The 13,951-nt window shown below is 31.4% G+C and overlaps 1 protein-coding gene across 1 annotated transcript; it reads right to left on the reverse strand.

Moving 5' to 3' along the window:
* Positions 1–11,920: 11,920 nt before the first annotated feature.
* On the reverse strand, positions 11,921–12,483 carry LOC112529433 (probable steroid-binding protein 3). Its single transcript, XM_025140714.1, has one exon. The coding sequence runs from the start codon at positions 12,433–12,435 to the stop codon at positions 12,133–12,135; it is 303 nt and encodes a 100-aa protein (XP_024996482.1). The 5' UTR covers positions 12,436–12,483; the 3' UTR covers positions 11,921–12,132.
* Between the last annotated feature and the right edge of the window lie 1,468 nt (positions 12,484–13,951).

Consider the following 13,951-nt stretch of genomic DNA (forward strand, 5'->3'; position numbering starts at 1 on the left):
TTGGACAATTTTTGGAACAAATAAGTCCTTGAACAATCCAAAACATGTTAAATAACTTTTTGAAAAAAATAAAGTGGTAAAATAGTGAAAAAAATCGGGAAAAAACCCAATGAACATTCATATTTTGAACGATTAAGCCCCTAAATATTTTTTGAACCAAAAAGTATTTAGCTCTATAAAATTAAACAAACATAACAAAAAAGTACTTACATTTACAAAAAAATAATTACCATTTTAACTAGTTGTACAAGTCATTAGAATGTATCCAACATGTTTTATAAAAGTTCAAGAAGTTATTTAACATGTTTTGGATTGTTCAAGGATTTATTTGTTCCAAAAATAGTCCAAGGACTTATTTAACATTTTTTGGAATGTTTAAGGACTTATTTAATATATTTTGGAATGTCCAAGGAYTTWTTTGTGCCAAAAAATTGTCCAATGACTTATTTAACATGTTTTGAAAAGTTCAAGGACTTATTTGTTCCAAAAAAAAGTTCAAGGACTTAATCATTCCAAACAAGAAAGTTCATTGGTTTTTATTGTACTTTTCCCAAAATTAATATCTCGTGTTTTTCATTTTTCATATTCTTGGAAAAATAAATTTTGATGTGTCTTGCAAAAGTTTTGACCAAGAAATTTAGAGCAAAAAAATAGTAATATTTCCATTTAGTTGTATACAATAAAGACGTAAAATTTTATTGATTCATATAATTTGTGAGATTCGTGAGATAAAATAGAAATAAACTTCAAACCATAGGAATAAAAACCGAAATTCTAAATCCATGAGAACTAAGGGGCCGTTTTACCCAGTAAATGTTTAACGTTAGGAGTTACCACTGTAATTTATTTTATTGGGTAAAATTGTAGTACATCAAATCGGGTAAGAGTCATCACCCTCACTTACCGGGTAAAACTCTTCATCCTTATCAGCGCTCTTATCGGGTAAGATTATTGGTTGTTGCTATGTTCATCCGATCAAAAAAATTATCCGATAAGTACTTACCGGATAAGCGTTTAGTAAAGAGATCCCTAAATCTATTATGGTTAACAAACCATAAGGCAAAAAAAGGTAATTTGCTCTAAAAATAATATACAAAAATTGTACTTTTGACTACAAATAAAAAGCATAATATTTATTTATCATTCACTTTGATACCTAAAAAAATGCTTAGGTTTTTTTAATTATTTATATTATTTAATATAATATATATTATTTATTTCAAATAAAACTGTAATTCATAAAATCTTATTTTCAAACTAGGTTTATAATCTAAATTTGTTATTTTTTGGATGTAAATTTGTTATTTTTTGGATGTAAATATGTAATATTTTGGATGTCAAGTCAAAATACAATTATTTGGTGAGTTTTGTATATTACTCAATATCTTTTGGTACATATGACTTTAAGTTTTTTTGGATTAAAATTGAATTTTCTTTTTTTGGTTTTAGGTTGTTAATTCTTATATGATGTCGTTTTTTTTTTTTGTATTAAATTAGATTCATTTTGGTTTTAGGTTCATTGAAAATGTTTGAGATTTAAACATGTATAGTCTCCCACGTATTTAATTTAAAATAACTTACATAAAATAAAATAAAATCAAAAGAGACGAAGTAAAAATATATCACGCTGCATTCATAAATATACTTGCAGTATATTACAAAACGGATGCTCGTTATTTCTTTTCCATTTTCTACCCAAAACAATGGAAACCGTTCGACAAATTTACGACAAGATTGTCTTTTTTCCATTATCATGATCGTTACAAAATACATATAAATATTTTCTCATATATTTGATTAATAATTTAGTACTTCGTTAGTAGTTTGTGTCGGGTGGGATGAATAGGAGACACCCTTTTCGTATTGGATTATGAGGGAGGCTTTTGTTGTCATCGAATTTCTTGTCGTCAAAAACAAGAGATGGTCTTTTCGTATTGGATTGTGATTTTGAGTCTTTCGTTGTCGTTTTAATTTCTTTGTCGTGAAAATCGACAACTGTTAATATTTATCTTATTAGTAATATAACAGAATCTTCGAATTTTTTTAAAAAAAGTTACATTTAAGTTTAACAGCTTTTTTATTTTGGAGATTTTAATATTAATATATTAATTAAAATATTCGGTATATTTAATAACCAACAAACTTTTAAAAAACCTTATATAGACAGAAGCTGTGAGCAACAACTAAAAAGTACATTTCTTTTTTCAAAAAACCTTATTGTTAAGGTCCTTGCTGATGTTTTTATAAGAACCTCCACTGAGGGACATAGGTTCTTGTCCAGTTACAGGTTTTTATCGGAAACCAAGTGCTTAAGTAAAAAAGTAAGAACCTGGATTCTTGTATATATTTATTTTTTGTTATTGTTTATTTTTATTATTTTTTAACCATTTTATTTTAATAAAACTATAAAATCTATAAGTTAAACTTGATAAAAGGATATATAAATTAATTATTATAAAATATTTTTTTGATTAACCTGGATATCCAACTCGCTTTGCGAGCTGAATAATTCCAGGACGACCACTTGTTTTGCAGATAACACGGAGTCGCCGCATTTGAACCTCCATGGCCACAAGAAGATTTTTATTCCTCCTTGGATTTGAACCTGGGACCTACTAGTACATTTGACATTTGGAGCCAAGCTCAAACCAATCAGACACCACCCTTGTGGTTTAAAATAAATTTTATGTTCGTTTCTTATAGATTTTGTTACAAGTTTTTATTTTCTATTTTAAAGAATTTAAAAAAAAAATTAATCCCTTTTTTATTTTTGTATAATATAAATAAATAATAAAATATTAATAAAGTTGAAGCACTAATGGATTCGTTATTTGAGGTTTTTAAATGATTATGAACCTAAATGTTAACCAATAGACCATTAATTATTAAATATCCAAAAAGCAAAAAAAGCATGAGGGTCCACGTGACAAGCACGTGTTGAATGCATTTATTTTTTATAAATGGATATTTGGAGTGAAACTTTAATGATACCAATCGTGTTGGTCAACAATAATACTTCATTCCATCATTTTGAAACCTAACTTTTAATCATCAATTTTCAACCCCACAATTCCTTTTTATGATGCAACATTTCGGATTTCCGATTCTTCGGTCCACTGCGTTTTTTCTTAATTTAAGTCGTTTTATGTCGTCGTTGTTATTCGTCTTATTGGTGCTTAACAAATTCATGTCGGTCTTAATGCTTACAGTGTTTACGCAAGAAGTTCTTGCATACAATCGATGTACTGCCCTCGCGTTGATGACGGAATCGAACATGTTCTGTACGTTTTACTCGAAAGTAGGGTTGAGATGAGATGTATGCAGACTTTTTATTTAGCTTAAATAATAGAGAAGTTGTTTCTGTAAAGACGTTGACTTGAAAAGATATAATTACAGTGTTTTTGAAAGTTTGGGGATAAAAAGACGTTTGAAAAGTAATTGAGGAAAACAGTAAATTGTCGAGATTTATGAAAAGAGGTATGAAGAAAAGGATATAGAAAACGTTATGTAAGTATTTACAATAGAACACATCAAAATTACAAACGAGAAAACATCCTTCTATCTGTCTTAAGGCTCTAGTAATTTGCTCTGCCTACGGTCTAACCTTCCTCTCGTCTCACCCGATACTAGGGGTGCTCAAAAATCCGACCAACCCGATCAACCCAACGCGATATAACCCAACATGATGTCTAATCGAGTTGTAAAATTGTCAAACTGTAGGTATTGTGTTGATATTGAGTTACTATTATTTGAACTCAACCCAACCCGATGAACTCGATATCTTTTTATTTCTTGGATTTAATATGATTGTTGAATTTCTATTAATATATACATTAGATGTAACAACCCGTCCCACATCGGTTGGTGAGGAGAATAAAACACTCCTTATAAGGGTGTGGATACCTCACTTAGCAAGACCGGTTTTGGGTGGGATACGAACTTCGGTTCATGCCCACGCCAGAAGAAAACCGTGCGACTACCGTGACYGGTTAGGTGCGGGTTAGTCAAAGCGGACAATATCTTGCTACGGGGTTCTGGGGGCGTTACAAATGGTATCAGAGCCAGACCCGGATCGATGTGGCCCAACGAGGACGTTGTGTCCTAACGGGGGGAGGGTGTAACAACCCGTCCCACATCGGTTGGTGAGGAGAATAAAGCACTCCTTATAAGGGTGTGGATACCTCACTTAGCAAGACCGGTTTTGGGTGGGATACGAACTTCGGTTCATGCCCACGCCAGAAGAAAACCGTGCGACTACCGTGACTGGTTAGGTGCGGGTTAGTCAAAGCGGACAATATCTTGCTACGGGGTTCTGGGGGCGTTACATTAGACAATTACATTATCATGTATACTTTTCATATACACATATTTTCAATCTATTCACATCTCTATATAACTCATTCATATATATGTTCAGTAACTGTGAACATATATATGTAAAATTGAGAAAATTAATTGAATGTGATATACGTAAGAAATATGAATAAGTTGTATCAAATGGTTGATGATGAAAAAGAAATTATGAGTAGAGAAATAACATATTCAAAGTTAGAAGAATATTTTAATATACCAAAGTATCAACCCGACCAACCCGTACGGGTTGGGTTGGGTTGCACTTTGGTTTGAGTTGGGTTGGATTAAGATTTTTCCAAACCGCAAGCATTGGATTGAGTTGTTCAAATGTCTTCAACCCGATCAACCCAACCCATGAGCACCCCTACCCGTTACCTCTCCAAACTCCCTCCTCCCAAATGGTTTCTTTGTCAAATACCAACTTATAAGAAATCAAAAACACGAGTTAACGATGTGTAAGATTAGCCCATTTTCTTTCGTCATGATTCATGAACGAAACAAAATGGTAAAAAAAAATCTAGTCCTTATAATTAGTTTATAATCGTCTTTTTTGTAGTACAACTAACGAAAACATTTAGATCCGTCTTTATTTGACTAACTGGTCTTTTTCGCAGTACCAAGCTTGTTTAAAACAAGTTGTTTTCGAGGATTTGCAACTTCTAGATTATTTATTTTTATGTAAAGAGAAGTTTATAGTAAGTTGTTTGAACACCGAGTTTGACATCGAGAAACGTGCCAACAAATGCTTTAAATTTAAAGATTAATCTTCATAATTGTTTACGGGTCGTTTATCAAACCGGGTATGAACTTACCAGTGTCACTTACCTTACGTGGTGAATATGAGAAAGATCAATAATCTTACCAGGTAAGAGGTATAACATGATTGGAGAATCTTACCCGATAAGTGAGAAATAAGACTTTTACCTACCAAGCATTTTTTGGATAAAAGACGCTTAACAACAATCTACTAAGAATGCTACTTTATAAAGTAAATAAGGATGACGCCCCTTATTAATTAATACTTACACGATAAATATTTGATAAACAATCTCTTACACATAAATATTCAATAAATTCAAATGATGTTCGTGTATTAATGAGAACTAGAATGATACTCGTACAATGTAGCGAAATATATCTTGATTTTAATATTTCATTTTATTTTTTATCTCAGTCAATGTTATAGTATGACCTTATGTGATTTTGGAAAAACGATGATATTTTTATTTTTGAATAAAATATAAATTTGAAGATATCATAAAATTTTGACAAAAATTTATCGATATTAGTATCAAATTAACTATTTAAAATTCTTCATTCTTTATGTAATTTTTTAATTTAATTTTTTTATTATAATTGTTAGGATCAAATTGATCCTAATTATTCTAAAAAGTTTTATTAAGCAATCGGGGATAAGGATGGAAGACCTGAAGATGCTGATGAGCTTAAAATGTCTATCCTCTGGTTGGTCTAACCTCTGGTTGGTCTATGCTCTGCACGACTATCTTCAGAATCTTGAAGGATGATGCTGATCCCATATTCGATAATGATTATTTCCTTGTTTATAGGATTTAGTTACCTTATTTATATGATTCAGTTATCATGTAAATATCGCCTATATAAGAAGTGATACATGCATAGAATAGAAGATAGATGAATTATCAACATTTTGTAACACACAGATTCAAACACATCACATGAGAGTCGATTAGGGTTTTTGAGAGATTGTATTTTCCATTCAATAAAGAAAGCGGCGGTCGATTTCTATTCATCTTCTTCTACAAATCTCTTTTTAAATTCCTTTACATTACTCTACTGTCAGATCTGGGCTTAACAATAATTTAATTTAGGTTCAATAACAAAGTAATTTATATTTGATTTAATAATATAATTTTCTTGTAAAAATAATAATTAATTAATTTGTTAGAACTCGATAATTATCCTAATTATATTTTAGATWTTTTATATTTTAAAATGAGATTTTATCCTCTATTTGATTATGTTTATCCGCAGTTACTTACACGAATTCAAACATGGAGCGTTAATAAGTTGTATTTATGCATAATTTACTTGTAATCTTGAATTTTAAGTAATATTCATCAATATACAATACTTCATGCATAAAAAATGATTTTTAAGAGTTTTTGTCAAATGTTTTATAATACTAGAATGGTACTTGCGCCATGCAGCGAGATACATCTCGATTTTAATGTTTCATTTTATTCTGTCTCCGTCGATGTTATAATACGATTTTATGTGGTACCGAAAAAACGATATTATTTTTATTTTTTGGGATGAAATATAAATTTGAATTCAATGATTATCCTAAATATATTTTAGATTTTTTATATTTAAAATGAGATAATTATCCAGAATTTGATTATCTTTATCTGTAGTTAGTTATACAAATTCAAACATGGAGCTTTAATAATTTGTATATACGAATAATTTATTTATAATATTGAATTTTAAGTAATATACATCAATAAACAATATTTAATATATAAAAAATAGTTTTTAATTTTTTTATCAAATGATTTATAATATATTATAAATAGTTTTTGTTTTAAATATATAATAAAGAAAAGTTGACCGGCGATGGACGGTGGCAGACTTAACCATTTGTACACACTAACACACGCGATCAACGATGATGGTCAAATGGTCATATATTTTCTTGAGTTTACGTTTTTCATCCATGTAGTTTGTTAAAAATTACGATATTTGTCCTTATAGTTTAGATATTGTGGTTTTAGTTCTAATAGTTTGTAAATAATTACTATATGCATTCTTATGTTTTATAATTTATTGTTGTTTCAGTCCTTTTATTTTATAATTCTTTATTATTTTGGTCTCTTTGTACTTAAAAAGGTAAGAATTAGTTCAAGTACGAAAATAACAATAAATTACAAACTATAAAAATGAAAACTGCAATGTAAATTACAGGGTCGAAAATCACATTTTTTAACAAACTATAAGAACGAAGAATGTAATTTAGGAGCCGTTTACCTAAGTGCTTACCGATAAGATTCAACATTATAATTTATTTTGATGCGTAAGATCTTAGTACATCAAAATATATCGAATGCAACAAGTTACTCGGTAAGAGTCGTCATCCTTACTTACCGGGTAAGACTCTCTATTCTTTTTTCATTGCTCTTACCCAGTAATATTCTTAGCTCTTCTCATGTTCATCCGATAAAGAAATTTATCCAATAAACACTTACCAAATAATTGTTTAGTAAACGGCCCCTTACTCCTTTTCTTTTTTACTTTTTGTTCATATGCTTTTCTTAGAATTATTGGCAAGACTTTGGTCCTTAACATTATTGGTCCATTGGGGTCCAAGTCGTTGGTGTAGGGTCCCACCTTTTCAAAATCAAAGGTTTTAAACATGGGCTTGAACTTTCGGACGGTTATCCACTTTGTACTTGGCTATCTAGCGTGGATTGTGGGTATGATAAGTCGTACACCAGACGTTTGTCCTACTCGATCCTCCTGTATTAAGGAAAGGTCATGTCAATGCTTTAATGTCCACAACGGATATGGATCGAGTTATCTCTAAGGTTCAAAAAGGTGTGAGGCATGGTGTGGTGGCGATATCAAGTCTCAAGCCATATACATCATGGTGAGGACGTGACCTTTTTCAAGGCGTGACATAAGGCGACAAATTTGTATGTCATGTATAGAATTATATATAGATATATGCTTTCTATATATTATTTAATCAGATAATAATATTAAAAAAATGCATATTCATATTAGAAGAAGAAAAATCATATAAGATTATTATTATAAAAATAGGTTTTTGATTAAATATTTAAATAGAACTTAGAAAGGTAATTTTACAAGTTCATTTTAACCGTAGGTCTGTAACGTTTATGAATTTGTGAAACAATGAGTGATGTGATTAAGTAGATATATAAAAGTGTGAAATCTAAAGCTAAAAGTGTAAAAACATAAATATAAATAATAAAAGAAATATAATTTTTTTTTTTGGAAAAAAATCACGTGTTTCAAAAAACACGCGTCGCGGCGCGCCATGGCGTGAGCCATGCCTTACAGAAACGCTATGGTCATTTCGTAACGGTGGAGACGTGTCTTGCGCCATATTACGCCATTACGTGCTTTTGAACACCGGTTCTCTCATGACGTTCTGAACCTAGCTAACATACCACTTTAATTGGGTGAATAGCCCCCATGGACGGACATAGTACGGTGGTAACGATGACACGTGTCACCGTTTCATTCATCCCCCGTAGTGTAAAAATTTTTAGGTTCGTGAAGATGCAACCATATTGATTTGTTGTGGCCACCATATATATCTTGAAACTACAATAAGATCATAAGTTTTCCTTCGTAGAGTTGGTTTGCAAGGTTTTTTTTCACCCTAGATCCGAGTTCGAATCCCGTTAGTATCATTTTCTTAGTTTTTATCTTTTTAATTTCACATTTATTATGTTTCTGAAAAAAAAGTGCAATAAAAAAACTGAACACAAGACCTCACATATGAAAAATAATAAAATAACCAACAGACCAATTATGATGTTGTAATAAATATCTCAATATTTGTTTCTTATAATCAAATGGTGTCATCATTTGAAAAAATTATTGGGTCCATCCATGATAGCCCCGACTCCTAAAACTTACTATAGCCCCAGGTGGCAAAAGCCAACATTTAACAACATGTGAGAAGTACATATGAATTTTAATGTATATAAATATTATATATAAAAAAATCTACTTAGCTTTATGGTAAGAGAGTTAGGGTGATCACTTATACTGGTTTTGCCTCTACTGCTAATGAACAGTTTATCTAGTAAAATCAGGGTTCTAAAGGCATACCATGACGTAAGACAGGTTTTCGTCATTACGATAAAGGCTTATAGCGTTTGTGTAAGACATGTCTCAAATCATGACGCCTTGATGCATGCTATTACACGCCACAACATGCATTTTTTTTACGAGACGCAACTTTTTATTTTTATTTTTTAACCGTTAAAAGAAATTATTTTTAGTATCTTTTTAAATTTATATTTTACACTTTTACATATTATCCAATCACATCACTTGTAGTTTCATAGATTCACATACGCCAGAGACTCACGACGAAAACAAGATTGTAAAACTCTTTCAAGTTTTAGTTTGAATATTTGATCACAAACTATTTATTTAATACTGTGATATATATATAGGAGCAATCAAATTCAAACCATCCAATTTGTATAAACCGTGCAAACCTCATTCAACCAATTATAATTTTTCATTTTGTTCTTTTTTTTGTAATTATGAGAGGTTGATTAATCATTTTTATTGTGGAGGGTGTTAATCATGGATATTACCATCTTCATTATTTTAATTTTAGAGAAATACATGAAACAGTTTCATTAAAATTTCATTAAGTATTATATGAAACAATTTCATAACCATATATGAAACAACTTCATCAAAAAATATATTATATGAAATAATTTCACAAGATTAAACAATTTCATGAAAAAATTTCATAAGATTAAACAATGAAATCGACGGATGAGGGTGGTTTGCACGGTTTGTATAAGTTGGGTGGTTTGATCGCTCCTCTCTCTCTCTCTCTATATATATGTATGTATATATATGAGCGCTCTTTTTCTAATATGAAACAAATTTTTAGATATCAGCATCTCAACGAATAATAAATAGAAAACATATATGTATATATGTAATTATATATGTGACATACAAATTTACCAACTTATATCACGCATTGAAAAACGCTACATGCTCGTCGTGGCATATAAGACTTGATTCTTGACTTGTCGCCATGCTTCACGTCATTTAGAACCTTGAGTAAAATCATCAGTCGATGTTAGCTCCATTGAGTAGGACTAGGGTTCGAAAAACTTCAAATCATGGTGCAAATCCTTTATCCTTAAACTCTATATATATTCGCATTTGATTTATATTGTGGGTTATGTCGGTTGTTAATTTGCATTCATGCTTTTATAATTAAAAACCAACAAGAATCACGAAAAGTTTGAAAACCTATTTACCATCAAATTTCATAGTTTTACATCAAAGATTTTTAACGGTTGAACTACTTGTAGATTATTTTTCAGACATGACAATAATATATAAGAACAACGATTGGTTTTTTGTCGACAAAGGGTAGTTTTGTCGATTTTAACCATTTGAAAATTTGAACATTCATAGGTTTTTATAAAACTGAACACTTTATTTTTTTCAAATCTAATGTAAATACGTTATTCCTTACAAACTCTCTTTGACCAACTAATTCGACATTAAAAATCGTTGTTATTGAAGAAGCCATTGTCATTTGATTTGATTCGTGGAGACAAAATTCACTTTCCCTCTTGTTTTTAGCTTTGACGACTTGTACTAGAGCTGATCATTTGTGGATTTAGGTGTTGTTTGCCCAATTGCTTACCCGATAAGTTCTTACTGATAGGAGTCAACATTATGATTCATTTTGATGCACAAGATTTTAGTACATTAAAACATATTGAATGCAACAATTTACTGGGTAAGCGCTTACTTGGGTAAGAGTCATCATCATCACTTATCGAGTAAGACTCTTCATCATTCTTATCCGGTAAGATTCTTGGTCCTTCTCCTGTTCATCTGATAAGAAAATTTATCTGGTAACCACTTACCAAGTAAGTGTTTAGTAAACGACCCCTTAGATTGGACTTGGATATGGCTAGACCTATATTTTTGTCCAACAGGTCTAATATAACAAATTCAAGCATTCTTTTATGGGCTTGAAGACTTGCCATTACCTACCCAATAAACGGTTTTTTTCACATTTAAAAAAGTAAAATTCATATAAAATTAAATTATGTAAAATAATTCACAATACAAAACAAAATTACCAACTTAAAGAGACATAAATATTTCATAATGCACGTAACTCAAGAAAAAAACTGTTTCGCCAAATATGGAGCGTCAACAAGGGAAACAGCCAAATGGGATAATAAAGAATTGATCATTTGAGGTAATTATGTTTCTAAAGCATCTCCCACAAGCACCCACCGCCCAGGACCGGAAAAGGTGCATGCAAACATTAAAGAGAGGTGTTCGGTTTGCGGATCCCGATAGTCTGATTGAATTGGAACCAATTCCATTCACAAAATTTCTTGGTTTTTAGGGGGTGTTTGTTCGTAGAATGTTTTTGGATGGAATTGAACTTAAAAGAATTGGAATATGATAGAAATAGAATTGAATTTAAAAGATTTTGATCTGGTTGACATAAGTTGAAAATCTGTCGGTTTGATTCTTGTAATCTACCTTCAGAACTTGAACGAAAAAATGATAACCCTGCAATTTACCTTTTAGGTTTCTTTGTGTGATGGTGGTGGCTGATGTTGGGTCAAGAGTGGTGGCAGTTGGTGGTGGTCAGCAATGGCGACGGTGTTACTAGCGGTGGCCAACAATGGTGGTAGGGTAAATAGTTCTTTTATTCTAAACAGAACTGAAATCTATTGTAAGTTTGTATCAATTATGGAGTTTGTAGCAAAAACAGGACTCATGTATTGTACCAATCATGAAAACCGTAACTCCGTAATCACAAACAAAATCCACAACCGATCGAATATACGCAAACAACAATCGAAAACCACCAATCAATTTCAAACTAGAAATGAAGAAAGCAGTCAGCGATCTGGAAACATAAGCCACAAATTTATGCTAAACATTGAATTCAGCAGCTACAACCAGATGCAATTTCAAGCAAGTTTGTTTTCGATTCAGATAAACCGATTATTCATGTATATAATTTATTTAAGCAGCAAGAGAACCAACAATTGGATACTTAGCTTCGAATTTCTTCTCCCAATCATTCAAAATTCCGATCTCCTTCTCAGTGAGTCCATCAAGAGATCCGATAACATCTTCATCGTTCTTACTCATCTTAGCTAGAGCTCTGCTCGCATCTTTACCGGCGAACATGGCGTAGGAACCGCCGGGACCGTAGAAGGATTTTGCGGTGGTGACGTCGAAGATACGGCCCTTGACGCCGATGTAAATAGGGTTTGATGGATTGGTGCCGTCGTACTGCTTCAGTTGGTCTAGGGTTAGCTCCATTGGATTGGGTAGGTGTGATTCTGGAATTGGGGAAGAGATAAACCAGAAGTGGGGAAGAAATATTCGCTTTTGTGCCATTTTATTTATGGTCGGTCATTTTTTTTACAACGGTAAAATTATTTAAATTATTATTTTTTGTTTGAGTGGATTATTTAGGTTAATTAATTTAATCAAAATTCAACAAAAACAATATGATAAATTATCTACTTTAACTTGATTTCTATTTTGAGTAAAATATTTTTAAAACTTTCGTATTGATACCTAAAATATAAAGTTTTAAACATTCAAATACTCGGGCACCCGTTGAAGACTAATTTTAGATTAAAAAAAAGTAATTTTAGATTAAAAAAATTTATGTCACTAACCACGTCAGCAAATAATACTGAGTTGGATATCACATCATCATGATAACCGGTTAATTCTTCAACAAGTTGTCTGGATACTTAAATGTTTAAAACTTTACATCTTGGGTATTCAAATGGAAATTTCGAAATTACTTTACCTAAAATTAGAAATTAATTTAAAGTAAATTATTTTTTCACGTAATTTGCCCATAACAATATAGTCATATTACTGGATCTAGGTGCGTTATAAGGACTTCTCTTTCTCTCAGCTGGATTAGTTTGGAGGAAAAGGCAATTGATGGGTCGTAGGATTGTGGAGGTTTTTTGTGATTTGGCGATTGTTTTCGTAACTAGCTTGTTTCGCTTTTGCTATCTTTTTCGAGAAGGTGTTTTGTGTTGGTTTTTTTCAAGGATCTCCTCAAGTCTCTCGGTAGTGTAGGCGTTTGGGTTTTGTTGGCTGCTTTTTTGTTGTGTTTGGGTTTTGCTTGTTTCTTTGGTTTTGTTGTTTGTTTTGACGTTAACTAAATGTTTATCAAGTAAATGTTTATCATTATCACTTACTTAACTGATTTAGCATGACAAATACTAAGAATCATACCCAATAAAAGACATAACATGGACCGCGAGTCTTACCTGGTCAAGAAAAACATTCTTAACCGAGTTTAAGATGCTTACCAACAATCAATTTTGATGGTCAAGAATGTTACAAGATAAAGTAACCGAGAGTTCTCTTGCCCGTAGATGTCTACCCACTAAACGTTCAGCAAACAACCCCGTAATGATGATGTGGTGATTTCTTTTTCGTGCAAAATGATGGTTTAAGAAACAAGTTTTTGGGGAAAAAGCAAGAGAGATTATGGTTAAAACATACCACCAAATGGGGAAGATTGATTTCAATGTAAAATATACCACCTAAGATGGTAGTTGTGATTTGTGACATGAATCAATTTGCAGAAAGGTTGATTTATATGCTGTTATTAGTGTTACAAAGTCGAAAAAAGATGACCATTCACCATGGCAACCACACATCGAAGGCAGATCTGAATGGGTTGGTCTGGAATATTTCGGGTTCGTATGAAAGTAAATCTGGACGAAAAGAAGATGAGTAATCCGGACTCGATTGTAAGGTTCTCAGCTTGGCAAATTTGGAAACACAAGAAGATGCAACATTT

This window comes from Cynara cardunculus (genome assembly GCF_001531365.2).
Source record: "Cynara cardunculus var. scolymus isolate 2C chromosome LG 16, CcrdV1, whole genome shotgun sequence".
Taxonomy (NCBI): domain Eukaryota; kingdom Viridiplantae; phylum Streptophyta; class Magnoliopsida; order Asterales; family Asteraceae; genus Cynara; species Cynara cardunculus.